At 43.2% G+C, this 27,009-nt stretch overlaps 1 protein-coding gene across 3 annotated transcripts in view; it reads right to left on the reverse strand.

The window, feature by feature from the left end:
• Positions 1-27,009, reverse strand: part of THSD4 (thrombospondin type 1 domain containing 4) — a 575,779-nt gene that overhangs the window by 304,624 nt on the left and 244,146 nt on the right. For all 3 annotated transcript variants that reach the window (XM_055320025.1, XM_055320026.1, XM_055320024.1), the window contains one exon: positions 11,525-11,661. In XM_055320025.1, the coding sequence (XP_055176000.1) occupies positions 11,525-11,661 (137 nt within the window). The remainder of the gene's footprint in view (positions 1-11,524; positions 11,662-27,009) is intronic.

Below are 27,009 nucleotides of genomic sequence, written 5' to 3' on the forward strand. Positions count from 1 at the left end.
TCCCACACCCTCTATCCCAGGTTAGCCGGGCAGGAGCTTTCTCAAACCCACGGCCTTTTCAGGCATGATCGTTCACTTCCTCTGACCCTCACCCAACCCACACTTTCTGTTCACATCAGGACAGGGCTCCCATTGCCTGCTATTCTCAACCAAGATCCAGCTATAATTTCCTGGACGATTTCTGTACCTTTCTTCACCACCCCCAGACATCGAGATCCGTGCACTTGAGCCCCCAGACACATCACCACACCATCACCGCTACTATCAGGCCTTTATACATGACACAATATTTAATTCTCCCAGAATTTTCTGAGGTGGTCTCAGCATCTCTAATTTCTATTGAAGAGGAAGGATGGAGTCTCACAGAAATTACTGGACTTGCAATTTGTTTAGTGAATTCACATCCACGCCTGGTCTTGGAAGAGCCAGACAGACTGAACTAAAACAAGTGCTTCAGGATGCAGTCTGGAAATCAATGGCAGTTTAGCTCATGTGTTCATGCACAACTGCCCCTGGTATCATGTGCAGCTCTGGATGTTGTCGTCAAGGAGAAATCGCCCTTCCTATTCACATTAGTCCCCCTGATTGCCCCCATTACTCCATTTCCACATTTATTTATTTATTTATTTATTTATTTATTTATTTATTTATTTATTTATTTATTTATTTTCCAGGACATTTCCACTTATTTTAATTCTGGCTTGTTTAGGCTATCATCAGCTCTGAATTAAACCTTAATTTATGCCAGCTACCTTCGGAGCAGCTTCTAAGAAGGACATGTAGTTTCAACACTAAACACTAGGTGTCACTATCAACCAGTTCTGCAAAATCCCCTTCCGAAGGTCTCCTCAGAAAAAGTCCTCACCAAGAAATATTAAAGTCATATTTACTTGATATTGTGCTACAGACTCTACAAAAGTTGGAACACAGCAATGTGACACAGATTCCCATGTACTTAATATGCCATGATCTCTGGCCTCACTTTGTAGGGCTCAAAGAAAAAAGCCTATTTTCTATATCATACATTTGAAACCTCACATTGCATGTGTGAAGTATTTAGATAAGGCTTTTAGAAACTAATTTGAAACCCAAAGGATATAAAGATCTTTCACTCAGAAAAAGTTAATTAGCCTTCTCACAAGGGAGACACATACTTGACGGCTTTGGTCAAGTATAGTTTTAAGAAAACAAGGCTGGGATTTGGACACCAAATGTTTGAGTCTAAGATCTTTTCACATATATGATTATATTCAGTCCCCTGGCAATCATGGCCATTACTGATCTTCCCTCCTTAGTCCATTTGGGTGAGGCTGGAGGTAGGGCAAAAAAAGAATTTTTTCTCCTGACACTTTCGTAAGATTTGGTTAGGAGACCAGACCCAGAGTATCCTCGGATGCTACAATTATTAGCATTTTGCTGAGAATTGTGAACGTAAGACCCAGGGAAAATAATTAGGATAAATAATTTCAAACCATCAGGAGATGGGTTGATAAACTTTAAGAAATTGATAGGATCCATAAAAAATAAAACTTGTAGAAGATATTGCCAATTTACTGAATGATAAAAGATAGTACTTCAAGGACTGGGTTGCTCTTAGGGGCAGCAATTTGTCCTCCCCCTGTCAAATCCAGTTCATTCTAAAAGTAAATAGCTGCTTGAAGTTCTGTATTTTTCAATAAATCTTTTTTCTTTTTCTTTCGCTTTCCCCCAACCATCCATTAGATCTTGACTTGGACTACCATGGTTTTGTCACCTCGAGCACACTTTATGTGATTGTAACTTTCACTATTCCAATCCTAAAAGTCATTGAACATTCATTCTTTTCCATTAAGTAAAAATGTGTTCTGAATATTAAGTCTTGCTAAGTCCTCTGAACACACAAGTGGCTTTTCCAAGTGATAGAAAAAGGTTTCCTTTTAAAAACTTTTATTTATTTATTCATGAGAGACAGAGAGAGAGAGAGAGAGAGAGAGAGAGAGAGAGAGAAAGACACAGGCAGAGGGAGAAGCAGGCTCCTTGCAAGGAGCCTGATGTGGGACTCGATCCCGAGGCTCCAGGATCACGCCCTGGGCTGAAGGCAGACGCTCAACCACTGAGCCAGCCAGGCGTCCCTAGAAAAAAGTTTTCATTCAAAATCTGTGAGCGCATTACTTCCAAGCAAAGAGCAAGTTTACTTTTCGTATGTGTAGGGCAGCAAAATCTGCTACCACAAAATGTGTCTCTTTGGCACGTGAATTCTTTTAGATGGACTGTTTTGTGGGGTATTTTTAAAAATATTTTATTTAAATTCAATTTGCCAACATATAGTGCTCATCTCATCATGTGTCCTCCTTAGTAAGACTGATTGCTTTGAAGAAACAGGAAACTTAAGTTTTTCTTTTTTTGCCTTCCCACTAGCTGCCTAAAAGGATTTAGACAGAGGACCTATTCCAGGAAGGGAGCCATCACCACAGATAACTATAGTTTGATATATACTACGTATGGTACACAGGGAGGATCCTATAAAGGCCTGTTGGAGCAAAAAACCAGTCTCATCGTTTCTGGATGGCCCCGCAAACACTTACTCTCTCCTGTGAATTGCCTTCCTTCTCTTTGAAGCCCTAGACCTCCACCCACTTCTCCTTGGTCCAGATGACATAAATACCTCATTTTGCCTGACTGTCTTTGGAATCTCTCCTGTTTATGTGGATTTCCCATATGTACATAATTAAATTTTATTTTCTCCTGTTAAACTGTTTCATGCCAACTTAATTCTTAAATCAGATGGAAGAATCTTGAAGGATAGAAGAAAATTTTTCCTCCCCAATGTAAGTTTAAATGCTGGTATGTTTTACTTCTCTCTCAAATGTATGTTCTGGTATTTATGTATGAATAGATATATAGACTAATGGAATAGAAAGCCCAAAATATATGCTTATATACATATATGTACACAGTACTAAGGAGGGAGCCTCAAAATAGTGAGGGAAAGATTTATCCAATTATAATAAGGCATAACTGGGTAGCTATCTGAAAAAAAGTATAATTGAATCCATACCTCACACGATACACTAGGGTAAATTCCAAATGGCTTAATATAAAATGTAAAAATGTAATAGTATAGAGCCATAAATTAGTGAAAGAAGACATAGAAGAATGTTTTTAAGCTTCAAAGTATAGTGGGTCTTTCCATGACACAAAATCTAGAATCATAAAAGAAAGAATTGCTAAATGCACCATTTAAAAAATTTAAAACTTCTACACAGTAAAAAATAAACAAAACCTCAGGATCAAAGGCATAAGTCAAAGGCTACTTGAAAAAAGAAACACTTGCAACTTTTATCATAAAAAAACTCTTTCATGTATGAAAAGCTCCTACAAATTAAGAAAAAGATCAACAATCCAATAAAAAACCAGATCACAGAAAAGGAATATAAATGGTTCTTGGGTCAGGAGGGCAGTGCTACTGGGGGGAGGAATTAGAACCAGGCAGGTGAGGTGCCTAAGGCTCAAAATTTAAGGAGGCCTTGAGAATTTAATTTTATTAGTTACCTCCTTAAATTCTGCATCTGAGGTACCTCACTCATCCTACTCCAGGCCCCTACATGGTTATTAAACATATGAAAAGATGCTCAACCTCACTCCAAAGAAGATAAATGTAAATGAAAACCACCCAGGACACCATTTTTCACTTATCAGATTGGCAAAAATCCAATATTGGACAACGTACCACCCACAGATATCGCTGGAGAGAGTGTGAGTTGTTTCAACCACTCTGGAGAGCAATTTGCCACCCACTAAGTATTAAAATCACAAATACATATAGACTCTTGACTCACTTCTAAGAATTTATCTTACAGATACTTGCAAATAAGTAAAATGACCCTCAAATAAGTGTATTTATTACAGATTTGCTGGTAATGGTAAGATTGTATGTATCCTGAATGTGCATCATCATGGTTAAACGGACCATTCATACAGTCCAGTGCTATGCAACCATAATTGGAAGAAGACGTCCTTTAGATATGGAAATGGAAAGCTTGCCAAAACATGTTAAATAAGAAAAGCAAGGTCCAGAACTTTGTGTGTGATAAGCTACTATATGTGTCAAAAAGAAGGAGATATACAATATATTATTGTGGGCTTATAGATGCATAAAATTATCTGCCTTAAAAAAGAAATGATCAAACAATGATTATTTCCTGTTGGGGCATGGGGAGCTGGGTGGATAGGGGACAGAGAATCATACTTTTTGATGTCTGAGTCATGTAAATTTATTTATCAACAATCTGAAATACAAAATTTAAATATTTTCATCTGATACTCTTGTCCTCAAATACCTATTTCCACTTAGATGTATGACACCTCAGGATATTTTTCTAAGGCTTTTCTAGACATACTAGCAGAGCTACTCACTCCTCAGTTTGACCTAACTTTTGGCAGGAATTTAAACGAGAGGCCCAAACTCAAAATCAGGATGATGGACTTTCCCTTCATATCTTCACTCAGACTTTTAGGCTCTACTGGAGTCATCACCAAGCTCAACAGCCTACATTAAAGATGCCTGATCTTACATTAGTATCACCAGTCAAGAATAGGAGCTGACTCAGTGAGAATGTGCAGAGAGACCAAAGGGAAAGCAGGCAACTGCCCCCTCAGCCTTGTGGGTCTGAACAGAGACTGCCTGGGGTATGGAAATACACAGCACAGTTTTCTGCATCCCTAAAATGTTATTCCATGTCTTGGTGTTGAGATTATGGGCAATGAGTGCTGCATAACTCTGATTGGTATGCGTCTATACATACCGATCATACTCAGATACTGCTTTTAATCTCTGATTGGTTTAGGGGTGGTGATGAAGGTACATGGGACAGAGGTAGATATTTGGCCCAGGGGACTCTGCTGAAGCTTCCTATGACGTCTCAGTTACAAGTGCCCTGCCTACTTAGCTAGAATACTTCCTTAAGTTCCCTTTGGGGGAAAGCTAGGGAAAGGGGTCCTAAATTCCTCTCTCTGGTATAGGAGGGACTACCAGGAAGGGTGGGTTGAAGCTCTGGACACCCTACCTCAATTTTACCTGGGCAGCCCCTCATTTATCTGCTTGCATACTGGAGGTGCTGGCTGACCCCAAAACTTGCTCTTAATATCATCCAGTTTCCAGAAGAGTCTTTCTGGGCGCATAGAATGACTTCTAATTGCTAAAGCCAGCATGTGTTTGGGAAGATGTGTGGATACGTTGGAGGAGCCAAGTCAGGCACCATCAAGGGGAGACTAGATTAGCCCAAGGGCGGAGAGCAGGGGGAAAGCACAAAGTGTCATCTCTGTATCTATCAGCTCTGGAGCACTGCTCAGGGATGGGTCCTGAGCTGGAGTCTTGGCATGAATTTTCTCCCATCCCTGGGGACCTACAAGGTCAGGAGCACTTCCACCCCTCTCCTCCCCTACAGTCCATCTAAGGTATGCCTCCTTACCAGTTCACCAGCTCAGCTCCCCCACTGACTTCATGAGGCTCATCAAAATTCAGAATTCTTTTGCCTGTTAACCAATCTTTTTTCTTCGTTACTTTTTCTGTTAGATTTTAAGCTCAATGTGAGTAGAACCATGTTCATCTTTTCCACTGTTTTACCCCTCATACCTAACACACTGGACTGCGGTGAGCAATTAAGATTATTTGTTGGATTGATTAAAAATCCTATTATACATTGCTTGGGCTCGAGTAAGTATGCATTAGTTAAGAAATCTAACCAGAGTTTTTCTGTTAGTGTGGTCCCAATGATTGGAAGTGAGAAAAATTATAGACAATGGAAAAGAAGTGCATCTAATAAGGCAAATTTTATCAGCTTTACTTTAGGTGTCAGTTTTAGATGTCAAGAGATCCTAAGAACAGGGCCTGGGATCTAACATTTTAGTGCTTCTTTAATCCTATTCTTGATTATCTGTAGGAAAGGAGGTTACACAGCTAGTTTCTAATTTGTTCTTTTACTCATTTTAAGAATATTTTAATACGTTTTAAGAATATTTTTTCATACATTTTAAGAATATTTACTGAATAATATTAACATGTTAATTAAGCACTGAGGATACAGACACACACGATACTTATTCCCTCTCCTTCAGGAGTTCCGACATGTGTCGGAAATAAATGTAACATAACATGATAAGCACACAGTTTGCTGGAGGTGGGAATATAAGAGGGAGTCCACGAAGTGTCGTGTAAGCTCAGAATTCAAGCAAAGTAAAAGCTCTCCACCCTATTTCATGGCTGAATCATGCAGATGTCTGGCAAAGGGGAGAACATTTTATCCAACACAATTATTCTCCTGGTTTCATTCAAGTGGCAATAGAACTCTAAGCAGAGGCCACAAAATAAAGTCAGTAACCAAACAGAAAAAAAAAGAAGCAGCTGAGGGCAAACAAGCAAAGAAGTGAGCAGGGTCTCCCCATTTGGCTCAGGAAAGTGCAATAGTGGGCTACCCAGGAGGAGGAGGAGAATTCAGGCCTGCACACACACATACGCACACGCCCATTATGTCATCCTTCTCGGTCAGGGCAGCACACTGGTCCAGAGCTTATCTCTGAACATTTGGAAACAGTTACCTTGCTTTAATTTACTGAATAAATCTGAAAGTGTCTGCAGATGTGTCCAGATTGAAGGTGAGCAGTGTCCCAGCTGGGAAGGGAGGCGTGAGGGCCCCCGCTGAGCGTGGGCCAACGGTGCGCCGCAAGAATCACCACCACCCCCCACCCCCCCGTGGAAGGTGATGACGGACCAGGGATGAGAGGCAGAAGTTGGAGGGTAGAAGGGGTCCTTTGCCCTCCAGTGAAGGCACCCTTGGAATGTGTGCTCTCCTACTTGCTTAGATTCTTCCTGCCATAGCTCTGAAGAGACTTGAGAAATTCAGAGTGAGCAAAGTAAAACAAGGCGAGGGATCAAGAGCTTGGCAGATGCCAAGAATTTTCCCCGACCTTTGAGGCCTGGGGTTCTGGGGATTTGGCCAAGGGGGCTTCGTGTCCTTGTTTTTATCTGCACTCAATTGCCCATCCCAGGCAAAAATGAGAAAGCTCTGTGCTGGTTTCAAGACTAATTTCATTTGCTGAAATCCAACAGACTGAGTCACCGAGACCTCAATTCATTTACACATTTATTTTAAGCACCTATTCAATGGTAGGCATTTTGCTAAAGCAAAGTTCCTGGAATCACTCCCAGCTTGCTGGGTGGTAGGTGGGGGCAACGGGAATAAACAGTTACAAGAAGTGGGAGCGGAAGAGAGAAACAGTGCTCGAGCGGGTCAGCCAGTGGCTTCTGAGCAGAGCCCACCAAGTGGACCAAGGATGGACACAGAACAGCACTAGAGGCTGAAGGGACAGTGGGTACATTCTCATGGACACACAGCCCTGCAGGCCTGCTGGCTCATGGGGTAACCTGTCCCAGCCCTGCCAGCACTGGGGGCCCAGGGAGGCCGGGCATGAGACAGATGATGGAGGGCTGGGCTTTATTCCATAGGGGAAGGGGAGCCACAGATGCAATTTTAAGCAAAGGGGAGATAAGTCCTGATACATGTTTTGAAAAGGCCATCTGTTTTAGAAAGAGGCAGCGGGGACAAGAAACTCTGGAGAGAGAGAGAGAGAGAGATCTAAATAAAGCACATGGGTTTCTTCCCATCACATGGAAACTAGTCTTCCTATCCCTATGAACAGTGCAGCCTAAGAAACCAATATTAATAGTCAACCCCTGTGTAGCCCTTTGTGTGTCTGACTCAGCTTGGCTTTGCAGTGTTCTGTAATATGGGGACTGATAATTCCCACTGATTGAGTTATTGTGAAGACAGATGGATTACTGATATCATTTTTTAAAGATTTTATTTATTTATTCATGAGAGGCAGAGACATAGGCAGAGGGAGAAGTAGGCTCCCTGTGGGGAGCCCGATGGGGGACTCGATCCCAGGACCCCGGGATCACAACCTGAGCCAAAGGCAGATGTTCAACCACTGAGCCACCCAGGTGCCCCAGTGATACCATTTTATACGTAAAGCATGCACTGCAGTATCTGGAATTTGGTATTCTTGGAAAAGACTCCTTGCTAGCCACATCATCTCCAACACCTTGCTCCTCTAGGGTTTCTCATTGGCCTAGAGAAGATACTTCCTTGAGTGGAATTTAGGGATTTATGGGGGGAGGAGGGTGGGTCTTAGGGTGATTCTCACTTTAAGGATCAGTCCAGTCTAGAAGTCTGAGGTTTCTGTAAGGCTGGTCTCCAGGGAGTCGAGAATATTCTTCTCTTCCTTGACCGAAGTGACCCTATTCTTTCAAAAGCCTGCTGTGCCACCAAAGAGAAACCTTCATCTAGGTTTACTGAGTGGTGAGCAAAAATGATACATGTGTCATCAAACTATTAAAATCCAGAATTGTGTAGGCAGAGTTTAAAGCTGAGATCAAGCAAAAAAAAAAAAAAAAAATCACTGCAGAGTTAATGTGATGCTTAATGACAGATGTTATTACTGTGCTCTCTGTTAATTAGATATAAATGCTATTTAGTTCCCATAAAGGACAATAATGATAGGGCAGGGCTAGAAGTGTCTCAGAGACTTCTCTGAAGACTGGCCAGACATTCCTATTTGATGTCTACAGGGATGGGGTCTAGGTGAGGAAGGGAAGGTCTCTGTGGGCTTCAGATTCATTGGCTGCTTAAGGAAGAGACGGTTCTTTCCCCTCATAGCCTATCTAGATGCAATCCTTAGCCTGAAGACAACTTTTGGGATCCTTCAGTCCCTGTTCAGAAAAGAAAGTATAACCTAGCACTACTCAGGACCGTAGAGAACCCCCTCCCCCATATTCTCCAGCTTCCAGCCCTGAACCAAGCCAGTCCTGGGACATCTGCATTCCTCTTGCCATCTTCCAATTCTTGGATTTGAAGCATAAAGGAGTTCCAGCAACAGGGTAAACACAAGCTGGCCAGAGAGGCCTCTGCCAGCAGAGGAACAGAGCATTCCAGTTTGCACCGGGTGGGCCTGGGGCCTTTCTTTGGCTTGGTGTCAAGGGGGACGACACTCTCCTCTCTTCACTACCCTTTTGTGGGCTGAGCTTGTAGTCTCATTTAATGCTCGTCGCCTCTCATTAACTTTTGTTGCAGACCTGGGCTGGCATTTCAACTCTGTGTGGCCAGCAGAGGCTTTCTGGAGCTATTTCAGATGCAGACGCTCATGTCTGCGAGTGACAGCTCTCGCAGCCGCAAGTCAGCGAGGCGGAGATATCAATTTGAATTCTGGGCTTCCAATCAAATATTCAGAAAAGGCCACTGTACCCTTTGAAAGTTGCAAAGTAAACAGAACTTCAGCCTGGGAAGCAAATGTACTTCTGATTATTTTAAACTGAGGTTGTAAAGAGGACGGAAGAGTCAGTGATTCCAAACAACTTCGTTGGAGGAAATGTCAGACAAGTGCACAGACAACAAACATGGAGCAATATCAAAGCGGTCCTTGTAACATCAAATTCCTATTAATCTACTCACATCCTGGGGAATGTCTGTCCCGATCGTTTAGCAATTATCATCTGCAAACTGTGCCATCCTATGGTCTGACTGGTTTTCGACGATTGGTTAGAATCCATACCCATGTCCTTATAAGTGTTTGCTTTTCCTTCATATCATAGAGTCCCAGACATTTAATGCAACACTAGGAAAACATGCTCCTCCAGTGGGATGAGACCACATTTCCTCTTCCTTCCAAGTCATTATACCACTCTACATTTACATTTCTGAGACTGGGCTAACTGTATTTTCATCAAAGCGTCCTTTAAAACCTTGCTACTTGTGGACCAGCAGCATCAGCATCACATGGGAGCCTGCTGGAAAAGCAGATTCCCAGGCCCTTCCCAGACCTGCCCAATTAGAATCTGCAATCCCCTGGCAATTCAACCTATAGTGATCTCACAAAAGACAATGCGAGTCTCACAAATCTGCAATCTACCAACAAGGAGATAAACAAAGAAGAGGCTTTTGCATAGGAAACTCAAATATGACAGGACGTGTGTGGACGTAAACAATGTATTGATGCTAATAGATGTCAGCATGCTTACATGCCAGACCAGGCCGTAGGCACCACCCTCCTCATATTCGAGAAGCACAGAGAGCCTTATGTAACCTGCATGAGATCATGCAGTAAATCACAGGGTAGAAAGGCAGGATTTGAATCCAGAAGGTCTGACTTCCAAGGGCATTTTTTTTTTTTTTTAAGGGCATGTTTTTAACCATTACACTACACCACCTCCTGGCAGTGTGCACCTGTATTCGGGAAATGAAGCAGCTCTGACTCGGCCTGAAAGACAAAGCTAGGTTGCTGCAAGGCCCACCATTTCAGGCTCAGTCATATTCAGAAACAGAGACCAGGTGAGCTGGAGATCAAAACCTCTACAGAACCCTCTTGGGTATAATCTGGGGTCAGCGAGCCACAGAGAGGGCATGTGGAACTCCGTGGTAGAAAATGGGAGGCCAGCCACGGGTCTGAGCTGCCGCTGTACTTCCCATCACTGCCTCTTCCACACCTCATCCTACTTCCCTTGGGTTTTGCTCTTCCAGAGACCCTTCACACTCCTCAGATATCAGATGACAGCTGTTCCTTTAGCTTTCATCGAAAATCTGAAAACATCTGTTCTGCTTGAATAAGTCATTTTGCATCCTATTTGAAATCTCATTAAAAAAAAAAAAAAAGTCTGGTTGGAGAAGGCGGTGCTTATAAATGACACCTCAGTAGCTCTTCTACTAAACAACGACAGCTAAGGTATTACGGGAACCAAAGAGCTCTTCCTCTGATGCAAATCAAGCCTGCCAGCTATGGAGCGGTAATTACGGTGGTGTTTTAGTCTGGGCTCCGAAGAGTCATGAAGTTTACAGATGCAAGAAGGGTGGCAGTCCAGGCCCAAATCAATGTGGCTATGGGACCCGTGCCATCTCATCTAGGGTGCCTATTTCTAACCAGGTGGTTCTTTATGTCACAGGTTAGCACCCTACAAGGATGCTCTCAAGCCCCAAGTGTTTGCAGAATGTGGGGCAGGGAGTTCCTGGAACAGACTTCTCAAGTCCAGAGAGGCTGAAAATATCCTGTTTCAGGTATAATTCTGCTCTAAAAGGCACTAGACCCCTTTCACTTGGAAGCCTGCTCCATCTGCTGGGAGGCAAGATAAAATACACACGGTCCTTAAAATGCCACCCTCGTGATGCCACCAGTTTTCCAGCCCGGCAGGGCCTTTTCAATAACCTCCACTTCAGGGGTGAGGAAGGATCGCTGGGTCCCTTTTGATGCACGTGGTGGAAATAACACATCACTTAATACTTGAAAAGCTAGACCGAGCCGTGGTGATGTCCTAAGATCAAAAACCCAGAGAGGACCAGGCGGCCCTGCTTTAGCCTACTTCTCCCGGGGCCTATGGTCCAGCGCCTCCGTGGGCTGTGGGGAGGTGATGGGGCAGCCTGGCAACACACAACGGAGTCGACATTTCCAGAACAAACACCCAGAGAATGAGCTGCAGACACCCGGTCTGGGCACTTACCTTGCACTGCCCAGACACACAGATGGCCGTGCCATTCTGGTCACAGGGGGTGCCATCAATGACCTTCTCAGCTTGCCGAACGTAGAAGCGGTAGCCCATTGCTTGGCAGTTCAGCTCACACTTCCGATTGCCCTTCACTATCAAAAACAAAACAAAAAACATCTTTTTTTTCTTCCAGTATTCTTTACCGAGCTAAAATTCGTGTAACATAAAAAGAACCATTTTAACCAAAGTGTACAACTCAGCAGTTTTTAGTATACTCCCAGTGTTGTACAGCCATCACCACTAATTCCAGAACATTTTTATCATCCCAGAAAGAACCCCTGGACCTGTTCACTGTCACTCCTCCCAGATCTTGGCAACCATCAGTCCCTTTCCTGTTTGTGGATTTGTCTATGCTGGATGTTTCATATTTACACACTTCTTTTCCTTAAGATTTTACTTTTTTATCTGAGAGAGAGAGCACGAGGAGGGGAGGGGCAGAGGGAGAGGGAGAGGGAGGAGTTGACTTCCTGCTGAGCGGGAGCCCAATGCAGGACTTGATCCCAGGACCCTGAGATCATAGACCTGAGTCGAAGGCAGACGCTTAACTGACTGAGCCGCCCAGGCGCCCCATAATCACACATTTCTTAAATCTGCATTGACATTATGACATCTCCCAATATCTGATGGTTGAGGGATGGGATTGGGTCTTGATCTACTGGCATGCAGTAGAGATCCGATGTTAAGCAGTTATCATAAAGGGATTCTTAAAGAATCTCCCAACGCAAATAATAGACTCTGCTTTTAGAAATCCTCCCATGCTTTAATATAATCACGATTATATCTCACTTATCAGCAACCACAGTGAGCCCACAATTTTTATGTTCTGCTTTAAAATTTTTGTTTTACTATTTATGCAGTTATATCACTTTTATGCTCTGTAAAACAGCTGGAGTTTCCTGTAATAATTCCTCCACTATGCAATATTTAAGTCATCTCCCCATCACCTTAGGTGGAAGTCTAAAGTTCTTAGCAAGAGATAAAACAGAGCCTCACCTTGCCTACCTTTGCTTTCTTGGTTCCTACTATTCCTCCTTAAATCCTTGGTCTGTACCCAACTAAGCACTTCCTCTACCCAGCCATTGCTTAACTGTTCCTTCTGCCTTTGCCTCTCTTGGCTAGTATCTGTTTCTACTTGGCATTAGTTCCCAGGTCACCTCCTCTGGGAAGCCCTCCATGGATCTCGATCTTGCCTATACACCCACCCATCTGATCTGGCCCCCTCCATGATAAGGTAAACCTTGCTGAAGCGTAGTCTTGGGGACCACAAGGATGTGTCTGTTGCATTCACTTTTGTATCCCCAGCACAGTACAGAGGTGGGCACCTAGCAAATGCTCCAACAATCCCTGAGGAATAAAGGAAGGAAGGAATAAATAAATACGGGCTTTTTTTTTTTTTTTTTTTTTGCCTTTCTCTCCTCTCCCCTGACCAGTTCTCCCCTATAGAGTCTTTCTCTATATTCCTGTTACTTTACCCAGAGCCTGGCACACAGTCAATGCTTCATAATAAATGCTAAATTAATTACTGCTATAATCAATATCTTCAGAGCAATGTAGCTGCCTTCAAAATAAGAATTAGAAAATTTTTCAGGCGAGACCTATTTCCATATCCAAAACAGACAGACAAGCCAAGTACACAATGGTTTTTTTAACTGTTTTTGGAGACAAGACTAATGCTATGCTTAGCCATAGACAGCATGCTCCAGGGTCATGCTTTTGTCTGAAAATCTGATTACTGGATTGGATAACACTGACTTTTTCCTACACAATACAATACATCATATTTTCCCCAGTGTGGCTGTCTCACTGTCATAGCAATGAACTTCTCTCCAAAGCCATTGAAAACTGCTAACAGGAAATAACCTCTGGGAGCCTCTGGGACTAGGGAACACTGAATCTTCTATGTACTCTGAGCTCTATCTTTGGAGTCAAGAGACAGGGTTTCTTACCCTGGCTGCCCAAAAGATGTAAGAGGTGATCTTGGGAAAATCAAAGAATATCAAAGATGGAAGCACCTTTGGGAATTATCTAAAACCAAGCCATCATTTTGTAGATTAAAAACACAACACCATAACAGGCCTAAGAAAGAAGGTGACAAGTTAGAGGTAAACAAGGCTCCAAAGCTTGCTTTCTCAGGTCATCTATCTACCCAGACTCTGCTTTCTCCTTCCCAGCTCCTCACTTTCTGAGTTGACAGCAGGAACTACCAGGTGCATTGCATTTTAAGTAATAAAAGTGTCTGAAAGGCAGCCTCATACAAGGCCAGGGTTTTGAGTTCTCACTTCTCTTGGCTTTCTCCCAACTCCTCTAGCCATTGGGATACTATCATTGGCAGCCACATTTATTTCTCAATATTCGCAACCATATTACAGAAGAACATTCTGAGGACAAAAAGTATGGCTGAATGTGAGACAATGATGAAAGAATCTCTGAACAGCTACACGGAAACAACCTAGAGGCCTGGCCTCCAGTCTGAGCTCCTCCTATCTGTGGTCCAAACCAGCCACTAGGTCTGGCCCTCTGCCGATGTGGTTGACAGTGTCCCTGCCTTTTCAGACTTGCAAGAAGGAAAAAGGAGGCTCTAGCAAAGAAGTGAAACCTGCAGACAAGGGGATTGCCTCACAGAATTGCCTAGAATCCTGCTGCCTTAGGTGGAATACTCAATCTGGTGCATCTCACCAAAGTACATAAGGACTGACTTTTCTTGGCCCTGCATACACTTCCCAGCCACTTCCAAATTCCACATAAAAATATATTTGCAGGACTTCAGATTAAGGTTTTTCATGGTTAATCACTTTGTTCCTTTTTTTCCCCCATGGATACAATTCTCATGCCAAGAGCCTCTATAAGCAGATTTTGTCATGGTTTTATCAGTGCAGAGAGAGGAGGAAAACAGAAGAGTGGTCATGAGCAAGGAGCAATGGGCTGGGAGCGAAGTGGGCACATCCTTCTTCCCCTGATTCTCTTAGTGCTCTTCCTCTCTGTTCTCATCTAATCCCTAAATGTCCTCCCCACACAAAAGGGAACACTTTTCTATTCCACACACTTGAGGGGGTGATTCTCAGTATGTCCCAGGACCAGAAGTATAGCATCACCTGGGAACTTGTTGAAAATGCAAATTCTGGAGCCTTATCTCCAGCTCCTACATCAGAAACTCTGGCAAGTGGTATTTTAACAAGCCCTCAGGGTGATTCTGGTGCACATTCAAATTTGGGAGCCCCTGCTCTAAGGAAAATCAAGTAGTGCGAAGCCTTGGAAGCAGCTGACTATTCTTACTGTGAATCAAAGATATTCAAATTCCACACCTAAATTTCAAAGGTAATATGAGTACTATCTGTAATTAAATTTAGAATTCTGCCAGGTATCTGGATCCCTGATATTAAAAAAAATTCTCTTATCATTAAACAACAACAAAAAAAATGCTGCAAATTACACAAGAAAATTCAGGTTACTTAGACTAAAGCAGCTAACAGCTAAAGCTACCCTCAAATAATAGGTTAAATATTTAAATCACTCACTGAACTGTGTTCCCTTGGAAAACCCACTGATACAAGAGTCAAAGAGATTATTTTTTTAAATATATTTTATTTATTTATTTGAGAGAGAATATGAGCAGGGGGAGGGGCAGAGAGAGAGGGAGAAACAGACTCCCTGCTGAGTAGGGGGAGTGCTGAGCCATGCAGGGCTCAATCCCAGGACCCTGAGATCATGACCTGAGCTGAAGACAGATGCATAATCACCTGAGCCACTCAGGCACCCCAAGAATAAAGACATTTTTTAGGTGAAAAAGGATGAAGAAATAGAGAAGGAGTTAACAGTTACAGAATTTTGGAAGCAAAAGGACCCATGCAAATGACATAGCAGACCCAAGAAAACTGATCCTAAGCAGGAATTAAAGCAATGAAGTTACCTAATATTGTTGCATCTCCAAGAAATAACTTTACATAGGGCAGAAAGTAGGCCTAAACACAGAAAACTCATCTGTACAGGTGGTTAAGAAGTAGTTAGGGATTCCACTTTCCAGAATGGTTAGCTCAAAGCCTCTGAAAATTGAGTCTTTGATAAAATCAATGAGAACACTGTCAAAAGACAGGTGGAGTGGCTATACTAATATCAGACCAAATAGACTTTAAGATAAAAATTGTTACTAGAGACAAATAATAGCGTTTTAGGGGCACCTGTGTGGCTCAGTGATTGAGCATGTTCCTTTGGCTCAGGTCGTGATCCTGGGATCAAGTCCTGCATCAGGCTCCCTGCAGGGAGCCTGCTTCTCCCTCTGCCTGTGTCTCTGCCTCTTCTCTGTGTCTCTCATGAATAAATAAATACAATCTTTTAAAAAAATAGCATTTTATAATGACAAAAGAGTCAATCCATTAGGAAGACAACACCAGAGCCCCAAAATCCATGAAGCTAAAACTGAAGGAATTGAAAGGAGAAATAGGCAATTCAACAAAAATAGTTTGAAATGTTGACACCACACTTTCAATAACGAACAGAACAACTAGACAGATCAGCAAGGAAACAGAAGACTTGAACAGCGTTATAAATCAACTAGACCTAATAGCTGTCTATAGAACATTCCACCTATATACTTATAGGATAAGTAAAACTACCTGTATTCACAGATGACCTGATCTTGTATATAAAAAAATTTTTAATATGCCAAAAAAATCTATTTGAACTAATAAAAAGTTAATCGAGGTTACAGGATATAAGATCAATATGCAAAAATCAACTGTATTTCTATACACTATCAATAAACAAGGTGAATGTGAAATTAAGAAAATAATTCCATTTACAATAGCATCAAAAAGAATAAAATATTTAGGAATAAATTTAACACAGGAAGTTTAAGATTTATACATGGAAAACTACAAAATATTTTTGAATGAAATTAAGAAGACCTAAATAAATAGAAAGACAACCCATGTTCATGAATCAAAAGACTTAATATTAAGATGTCAATATTCCCCAAATTGATCTATAGATTCAACACAGTACCAATCAATTTACCAGCTGTCTTTTTTGCAGAGATTAACAAGCTGTCCCCAAAACTGATATGGAAATGCAAGGAACCAACAGCCAAAATAACCTTGCAAAAAGAAAGTTGGAGCACTCATACTTCCTGATTTTGAAATTTACTACAAAAGTACAGCAATGAAGACAGTTTGATATCATAAGGCATGACATATAGATTGGACAGGATAGAATTGAGAATCCAGGAATGAACCTTTATATATAGGGTAATTGATTTTTGACAAGAGTGCCAAGACAATTCAACGGGAGAATAGTCTTTGTAATAAATAATGTTGGGACAACTTTGCATATCTGCATGCAAAAGAATAAAGCTGGAACCCTACCTCGCACCATATATGAAAATTAACTCAAAAGGGAACATCAACCTAAATGTAAGAGCTAAAACTAAAAAATCCTTAGGAGAAACATAGGCATAAGTCTTTATGATAGTGATTTCATCAATGGTTTCTTAAATAATATGATATCAAAAGCACAAGTAACAAAAAAAAAATAGATGAACTGGGCTTCATCATGGAACTCCACTGAGAAAATGAAATGACAACCTAAGGAACAGAACAAAATTTTTGCAAATCATGTATCAGATAAGACACCTATATCTCTATAAAGAACTTTTATAACTCAACAGTGAAAAGACAATTCAATTTAAAAAATGGGCAAAGATTTTGAATAGGCAGCTCTCCATGGGAAATATATAAATGGCTATTAAGCACAGGAAAGGATGCTCAATATTATTTGTCATTTAGGAAATAAATCAAAACCACGATGAGACAGCACTTCACACATATTAAGATGGCTTAAATTAAAAAGACAATAAGAAGAGACGTAGAGAAATCAGAACCTTTGTACAATGCTCATAGGATTCTAAAATGGAAGAGTTTCTTTGGAATACATTTGACAATTCCTCAGAATTTTAGACAGTGTTCCCATATGACCCAGCAATTCCACTTTAGGTATATACCTATGAGAAATGAAAGCATAGTTCAAAAAACCTGTACACGAATATTCATAACAGTATTACTCACAATAGCTAGGAAGTGGAATCAATCTAAATGTCCCTCAGCTGATGAATGAATAAACAAAATATGGTGTATCAATACATTATTCAACAACAGAAAAGAGAGAAGTACTGATATGTACTATGACATGTATGAATCTTGAAAATGTTGTACTAAGTGAAGGAAGCCAGTCACAAAAAGTCACCCATTGTCTACATTTAGATGAAATGCTCAGAATAGGCACATCTATAGAGGTAGAAAGTAGATTAGCAGTTGTCAGAGGAGAGAATGTAGAGTGAATGTTAATGGGTATGGACTTTCTTCTTGAGGTTCATACTGAAATTATTTAGTGGTAATGGTTGCAGAATTCTCGAAATACACTAATAAACATTAAACTGTAGTATTTAAATTGGTGGCTTTTACAGTATATGAATTTTATCTGAATAAAGTTTTTTTTTTTAAAAAAAAAGCAGCAGCAGCAACAGCAGTAACAGTTAGCTTCCTAGATCTCCAGGAAATCATCAAATAAATAATAAATCATCAAGAAAATTTCTGTCTCCAGAGTTTACCAAGTGTCCAGGACAATAATGATGTTAAGGGTAAGATTTGATTTTACCCTACTTATAATTAATAAGTTAGCCTGACTGTTTCATGGTTATAGACAGAGGATACAAGACTCGTGAGTCAGAGAGAAAGGACTTCATTGCTCTTGGAAGAACCAGCAGCATGAGCATCAGTATGTTTATACCAATTCCCCTTGCCTTCAAGTCTCACAGAGGCAATGCACCAGGGCCTGGATGAGGTAAGGGACTCTTGGCTTGAGGAATCTGCTGCATTTATGGGGAAGCAATAGGAGCCCTGCTCTTTGTCCTGGGTGAAGCTGTATCTCATCCTTCAAGGTTGCTCCTTGCAAATACGACCTTAAGAAGGGACCTGGTTTAGGGAGGGTAAAGCCTTGCATTCTTGGCATAGTCTGCAAGACCTGTAGCAACATAAGAAGTGTCTCCTAATGAAGGGATGATAACGAACAAGACCAAGGCACATGGCTGTGAAACTTTAAGACACTTGGGACAAAGAAAACACAGACTACCAAAGAGGAAAAAAAAACAAAATGGTATTGCATTTTTCAACAGCAACTTTGAAAGCTAGAAGATAATTGAGCAATGGCTTGTAATTTTTGAATGAAAGTCCTTTCTAGAATTTTATATCAATCACTAGAATTCTATATCTAGTCAAATTATCAACCTTTGAGAAAAAATAAAGGCATTTTCAGAAATTCAGTTCTTGTACAATTTACTTCTGACATACACTTCCTAGAGAACACATTGTACCACAATGAAAGAACCAAAGAAGGTGTGGATCCTTCTAGAAGGTGTGGGATCCAGGAAATAAAAGATCTAACTCAAGAGAGAAGCAAGAGGGAATTCTGAGGACCAGGGTGAAAGGGAGCCTTGCTGAGACAAATGCGCACTAAGCCAGGACTAGAGCAGGTCAGAAGGATTACGGAGAGGGGTGGCTGGGTGGCTCAGTCAGTAGAGTGTCTGACTCTTGATCTCAGCTCAGGTCTTCATCTCAGGGTTGTGAGTTCAAGCCCTGTGTTAGGCTCCACACTACTTAAAAAAAAAGAGGCAGAGAAGGATAAGGTGAAATGGATAAAACATACAATCAACTTTAAGATACTGATATTTTACAATATCAAGATATCAAGTGATTGATAGAAGATTTACACATTTCAGAAGTGCTTGAGGTTACGTTAGTCTGAGGTACATAGAAAAGCAGACAAATGAAAAAGAAAAAGGTATTTATTAACCACAAAGAAAACAAGGATTTCAGGAAGAGAAAAGTAATCCCAGCACATGGATGGATGCTGCAGTGTGAAGCCCAGATTACCCACCAACAGCCCCCAATCCTGGTCAAACCTCCCCATTTCCTGCCCCCAGCAGCTGGGGGCGTCACCTGCTGGGAGCTCACAGCTGTATCTTTCTGGAACTTGCTCTCAGCCTAAGGGAGCCGCCTCATTGCAAGGTTAAGCCTCCTCCCCAGGGACCTCCCAACAACTGGTCTCTGTGGTCACACAAAGACTGAGTGGGTCTCAGTTTTGAGTAACTCTGCAAGCTAGCCCAGCTCAGAGCCATCCCACTCTGCATCTCACACCCTCACAGGTCTTCTTCCAGGATCACTCACCAGTACACACCGGACATGAATCTCTGCCTTAGGCTTGGCATCCTGGAGACCTGACCCAAGCTAGTCCACCATATGGCTCAGCTGTGAAAAGCGTGCACACGGTTGTTCTGCAAGCAGTGGTTACCAATCAAACCAAAGCTAAAACATAATTACACAAAGAGAGGGTGGGATGGGAGTGTGCATGTGTGCTGAGGCGGAAGGAGAGGATGGTGAAAGTGGGCTCCATCCTCATGTTCAACAAAACACACCTGGGACTGAAAAATTCAGAAGTAATGTAAGCAGTACTTACAGATATGAGGGTAAATCAAAAGAACAGCTAAAATAGTTGGGGGGGGGGTAAGAAATAATGGAGGAGGGGCAAAGATTGTGGACATTTGTTTCTCTTTTTTTTTGACATATTTGTTTCTATAAAATATATGCCCTACATATCTGGGATTAAATGATTAAAGTTAATTTATTTTATTTTTATTTTATTTTTTAATTTTAATTTTAATTTTTAAAAAAATTTTAAAGTTAATTTTTAAAAGAATGTCAAGGGATGCCCAGGTGGCTCAGGTCATGGTCCTGGGATCCTGGGATCGAGTCCCACATCAGGGTCCCTGCAGGGAGTCTGCTTCTCCCTCTGCCTGTGTCTTGGCCTTTCTTTCTGTGTCAATAAATAAATAAATAAATAAATAAATAAATAAATAAATAAATAAATAAAATCTTTAAAAAAGTAAAATAAAAAATTAAAAGAACGTCAAACACTCAAGTCCAACAATTTAAGTTTCCAGAAACGGAATCCATCGGCACACTTTCTGTCAATGGAAGACTCCCTCCCATCTATGTTCAAAATTAACACGAAACTGTCAACCGCCCTGCTGTCCTTTCAGGAACTCTGCAGAAGTGGGACAGCAAACCCAACTGCTGTTCTCTAGGAAAGAAAAACGTTGCGATGGTGTGGAGACTGGCCTTGAGCTAGCTTCGCTAGGTTTGCGTTAGCTGGGAAGCAAGAGCGTCGAGAAGCAAGGTTCACACCTTTCCCATATCTGCACATTCTCCCATCCTCGTGGAAGCAGGGAGAAAATTGCATGGAAGAAAAAGTGGAGAAATTCTGTGCAAAAATACCCAAGGCTATTCTTAGAGAATGGGTAACATCTGTGCTGAGTTTCAGGTCCATTCAAACTTCACAAGTTCACTCCAAGTTTAGCACCGAAATCTTAATTTCCCAGGCTCGAGTTCCGTTTTTTTTTTTTTTTTTTTGGTGGAATATATGATATCCCTGTTCAAGAAAAGCAGCCTTGTAAATGCAGCTCATAAAGCCTGGACGTGGCGGGGTGCTCACCCAACACATGCTGATGAGTGAAGTGTAAACGAATTAGAAACACGTGGAGCAAAGTCTTAAGTGTATGGGCAGGGTTTAGGGTTTACATCAAGGAGAAGGGGTTGGCTCAAAGCTGGGGCAGGGGGACAGAGGTTGCAGCGCCGGTGGGGCAGTGGGGAGGGGGATGTGAATAATCCAGGGACAGCCAAGCCAGGCTCGACCTCTGCCAACTGCATTGTCCATGCAGTACCCCTCCCGCATATGACAAAGCATCTGTCTGCCCTTGAACTCTGCATTCTGGACTTGACCGGGATGATTACTCTTTAAACAGCTTTCCGCCCAGACTGCATTTTCCAGGACAAAGTTATGGAAAATAAGATGAGGAGCATGCCTCTAAGAGCTCAGACTCTTCTCTGGAATTAAAAAAACTGTGCTGAAAAAAGTCAGAAGAGAAGAGGGACGAGACTGCGGCATTCTTAGCTTTTCCTATTCCAAAAAGGAAATTGTTTGGGGGAGCAGTCTGTGATTAAAACTTAAATGCAAAAACATGCAGCCTATCAACTGCTAACATCCCTACCCTTCAATCCCACACTTGTGACTACTAGAGAACTTAAACTGCAGGGACTCTTGGGTGGCTCAGCGGTTGCCTGGCTGTCTTCAGCTCAGGGCGTGATCCCGGAGTCCTGGGATCGAGTCCCACATCGGGCTCCTTGCATGGAGCCTGCTTCTCCCTCTGCCTGAATGTCTGTCTGTCTGTCTGTCTCTCTGTGTATGTTTCTCTCATGAAGAAATAAAATCTTTTTTAAAAAAATTAAACTTCAGAAGTTCACATGCAGTGCCTCTCTCAATCTTATTTAACCAACAGTCTTATTTTTTTTTTTTTAACCGACAGTCTTAATAGGCTTGGAGATCTAGATTATTTACAGTGAACAGAAATGTCTTTTGGAAATTCTGAAAAATTATTGGCTCGATGTTCCACAGGTGGTAAATCCCTCTTAGCGTCATCACTCACACTTGAACATAGTTCTAGTCTGCAACACTCCAAGTGTTTGGTTCTCAAACGCTAGTGTGTTCAGAGTCACCTGGAGGTCTTGTCAAAGCACAGATTGATGGACTGCCTCCATGCCTACGGTTTCTGATTTATTAGGTCTGGGGTGCAGCCCCCAGAATCTGCATTCTAACAGGTTGCCAGGCGATGCCTTTCCGCTGGTCCAGGAACCACACTTGGAGAACCACTGTTCTAACTGAAACTATTGAACCAGGATGGAGAAAGGGAGACCTGACCTAACCATACCACTACCTGACACCTTGGGAACAAATTGTCAAAGTCGCCATGAAAAAAATGATGTATGGTCGGCTAAGTAAAACTTTACAGTTCTATGCATGTAAGCCGGCCAGTCACGACTGCAGCCATGAGGCTTGCAAAGAGGAAGTTCCCCTTCTGAGCTGTCAGGTGTAGCCCGGGTCATGCCAAGGGCAGAGAGGGAAAAGGAGCTTCTCTTTCCTTAGCATCTGCATTTGGATTTGGCTGCCTAACCTATTCCTATCTTTTACAGTTTTTATTTACTATTCTATTTTTTTAAAGATCTTATTTATTTTTTTCATGAGAGACACACAGAGAGGCAGAGACACAGGCAGAGGGAGAAGAAGTTTCCTGATGAGGGACTCGATCCCTGGACCCTGGGGTCACAACGTGAGCCAAAGGCAGACGCTTAACCACTGAGCAACCCAGGTGCCCCCCTTTTACAGTTTTTATATGTCTACCGTTTATTGAGCACCTACTACATGTCAGCCCCATCACAGATATTAACCCAGCAGATCCTCACCTATGGAGGACGAGGACACGGAGGCTCAGGCAAGCTTAGTGACTTGCTCCCAAGGCAAAGGTGGTAGGTGGTGGAGCTCGGCTTTGAGTCCGGGGCTGTGGGACACCAAGGCGCTGGTCCCACGGCACCACCATCCTCCCACTCTGTGCTGGAGCCCACATGTATTCCCAACAGGGCTTCCCACTGCTGTCCTGCCAAGGGGTTACAGCTCAGCACCACTCACCCCAAAGTAACCTACTGGTAGCCAAGTTACCTCCCTAGCTAGTTTGAGCGTCCCTGCATCTCTTGGGTATCTCAGGACTTTGTGTCTCCCCAGGGCAGTGCTAAAGGAAGTCTGCTTCCTGCCTCATTCCCGTGGCTCCAGAAAGTAGCCTCAGTTTCTATTGTGGATTCTAAGGCTGCGCCCCTAACCTGCCCAGGTCCCTGGACAGATGTGCCCTGGGGCTGGACACCAGCGCTGGCTGTCGACCCCTCCTTCTATTCCTGCCCTAATATTGTGATAGAATGAGAAATGTATTTGGTTTTGGTCCTCAGTTCCTGGCACAGAACTTCTAAACCCCTTGTGATTCCCTGAGTGATGGGGGGGGGGTCGTTATTCACAATAAGCCCCTTTCAACCATCCCTGAGCTTATGCTCATGACTGACTGTTGGTAGGGCCCCAGTAACTGCAGGATGGGGGCTGAAGGACCAAAGAGTGTTTAGAGGCTTGGAACTACAGCTCCACTCTGACCTCCAGGGAGAGGCAGGGGCTGGAAACTCGGTAATCACCGATAGCCAATGATTTAATCATTCATGCTTATGTAATGGAACCTCCATAAAAAACTCTAAGTGACAGGGTTTAGAAAACTTCTGGATTGGCGAGGGTACCCAGTGCTGGGAGGGCGGCGCGCCCGACGGAAGCCGTGGAGGCTCCGCGCTCCTCCCCTCATACCCTGCCCTATGCATTTCTTACATCTGGCTCTTCCTGAGTTCTACCTTTTATAATAAACTGGCAACAGAAAGGAGACAGTTTTTCCTGACTTCTATGAGCCATTCTAGGAAGTTCTCAAACCTGACGAGGGGGTCATGGGAACCTCCCACTTGGAGCCAAGTTGGACAGGAGTAACCTGGTGACACAGTACCTGCAAATGATATCTGAAGTGGGGGATGAGCTTGGGGGACAGCCTCTAACCTGGAAGGTCTACACTAACTCTGGGTGATTGGTGGCAGAAGTGAATTAAATTGTAGGGCACCTAGTTGGTGTCTGCAGAGAACTGGAGAATTGCTTGGTGTGGAAAACTCACACATTTGGTTTCAGAAGCACTGTGGGTAGAGACCTTCCTAGCGCTTCCCTCCTCCCCGTGGCTCCTAGCTTCCATGGAGGACGGTCTCACCCTCTGCTGCCAGACGCCAGGTCTTCTTCTGAGTTGACAGCCATGCCACGGATGTGCCTTTCTAGGGCACAACATGACTTTCTTCAGGACAGGACACATTCCTGTCAGTGCAGCAAGCATTCAAGAAATCTCTCTTACTCTGGGAAATGAACAAGGGGTGGTGGAAAGGGAGGTGGGCAGGGGGTGGGGGTGACTGGGTGACGGGCACTGAGGGGGGCACTTGATGGGATGAGCACTGGGTGTTATGCTCATCGACTCCAATTAAAAATCGAACTCCAATTTAAAAAAAAATCTCTCTTACGCCCTCCATCTGCTCTGCTGCCAGGCCGTGTCTTTCATTCATTCTGGATTCTTCTCTTCTCATTCACTTCTCCTGTTAAACCCCAGCCCAGGCCCTTATGAGCCTGTGCCAGGAAGTTACAGGGTCCCCTGGCTGGGTTTCCGGATTCCAGCTTCCTACCTTTTCCCCTTTCATCCGGCTTAAGCTACATTTACCCCACAAAACTTTCTTCATCAGGAAAGAGGGGGGTCCCCTCTTAAGAACCTGTCAGAGACCTACACTCCTTTCCCATAAATCCTAAATGACGACCCTCTCCACTCCAGCCTTCCCCCAAATGCCCCATGCCCCATTCCCCTTGGTTGGTACACCTCACGTTCTATTCTCTGCTTAAATCAGTTCTACTTGACCTTCCAGATGTGGCTCAGTCCACCCACTCCTGGAAGCTTCCCCAGACCATACTTGCCCCACTGATCTAGCTATCTCTACTCTAAATAGAACATCACACCTAGAAAGAGCCTAACTATCACCGAACCCCTCAATTTACATAGCAGAAAACTGAAGCTCAGAGGAGTGAACACCCTTGCGTGAGTCACACTGGGTTCATCAACGACCTCACCACACTTAAAATACAGAGGGGCCTCCTAAATGAATAATAACGATACCTAACAGGGCTCATTGCGTAGTACTCCTAGCACGCCAAGTACTGTGTGAGATTCAGCATGGGCTTTACTCCATCCTCTCCTCACAACTCAGAGAATCAGCTCTTGTTATTTTCCCATTCGACAGACAAGGAACCTGAGGCTCAGAGAGGCTGCAGAACCACTAGAAAGCAGTGAGTCTGCAGGGTTCCCATCACGGGTTGACCCAGAAACAGAATTCTTCTTCTCAACGCCTGTTGAACCCTTGCTTCTCTCACCTGAGCACACAGTATGTCCCTAAATAGAAACTTACCTCCTTGAGGTAAAGGACGGTGCTTCACAGGATACCACGTATGAAGCAATGCTCGTTCATTCACCCAAAAAAACCACTTATTTGGCATCTACCATGTGCCAGGCTCTGTGCCAGGATCTAGGTATAAGTGAGTTAATAAGACAGTCTTGGCGATGCTTGGGTGGCTCAGTGGTTGAGCACCTGCCTTCGGCTCAGGGTGTGATCCTGGGATCCTGGGATCGAGTCCCACACTGGGCTCCCTACGAGGAGCCTGCTTCTCCCCCAGCCTATGTCGCTGCCTCTGTCTCTATGTCTCATGAATAAATAAATTAAATATTTCTAAAAAGACAGTCTGGGCAATCAGCACTCATTCATTTTATGAATTCGCCCCCTCAGTAAATATTTACTGGGAGTCTACCTTATTCCAGGTACTCTTTTGGCAAAAGAGTCCAAGTCCCTGACCCAGTGCAAGTGCAAGACCAAGTCCTTCCCTAGCCTCACGGGGAGGGCAGCCACTCGCTAGCTATCCACACAGACCAATGTGAGTCTCTCACCGTGAAGGACAGTTTACCACGTGAAGGGCCGGGGAGGAGACAAGAGGACTCAAGGCAGAGGGACACCGGAGGCCACGTCGAAGCGGACGGTGAGGGCAGACGATATGAGGTGAGCTTGCAGAGGCAGATCCAGGCCACACAGCCCTTCACTCTCACGGAAAACATGAACACACTTGTCTAGAGTCGTACAAAGCACCGTGGCCTGCACTTTTCCAGAGAGTAGAACAGAGAACAGCAGTAGCTTCCTGTTTGGAGCAAGTTGCTAGACGCAGAGTCTCACGGGAATGGGATAGGCCGACGTCGTCCCAGTTGCCCAACCTCTTTCTGAAAGGTTTCCTTTTTCCCTCATGTCACAGTAAATCTACGGCTGGAAAAAGTGACTGAAAACAAATCCCATTATGGAAAAAACACCACGCCGTTCAAAACTCTTCAAGCTGTGGGACACGTAGTGTTACATCTTAACATGTTACATTTAATAAAAAATAAACGTTTGAAGTGGGTTCTGTCTGTAGAAAGCCAGCTTGGCCAACTGTCAGGAAAGCAGCCTGACAGCTGCGCTAGAAGCAGGAGGTCATAACCGGTTTCTTTCAGTGTGGGGGAAACACAAGATCTAGCGGAGCGGATCCGGACATAGTAATATATGGAACATATACATATCCCCCAGAAAAATGAGGTGGCGGGGGCTTTTCTTGTCAAGAAGTAAGGATGTTGAGAGCTCTCGGAAGGAACTCACGGCAGAGAACTCCGGACCAAATGCCACGGAAAGTAGAAGTCTCAGAAGCCAGGGAAACCCAGAGGCTGAGGAAGGGGTGCTAGCTCTGCAGGTGACAGCCAGAGGAAGAGGCTGGACTTCCCATCACCTGCTATGACCATCTTAGTGAAATACGCGTGCACGTATGTGCGTGCAGGTGTATATGCTGTGGACATATGCGTGTCGTGTGGCTACGATGTCAGTGTGTGT

Source organism: Nyctereutes procyonoides, unplaced genomic scaffold, assembly GCF_905146905.1.
Source record: "Nyctereutes procyonoides isolate TBG_1078 unplaced genomic scaffold, NYPRO_anot_genome, whole genome shotgun sequence".
NCBI classification, from domain to species: domain Eukaryota; kingdom Metazoa; phylum Chordata; class Mammalia; order Carnivora; family Canidae; genus Nyctereutes; species Nyctereutes procyonoides.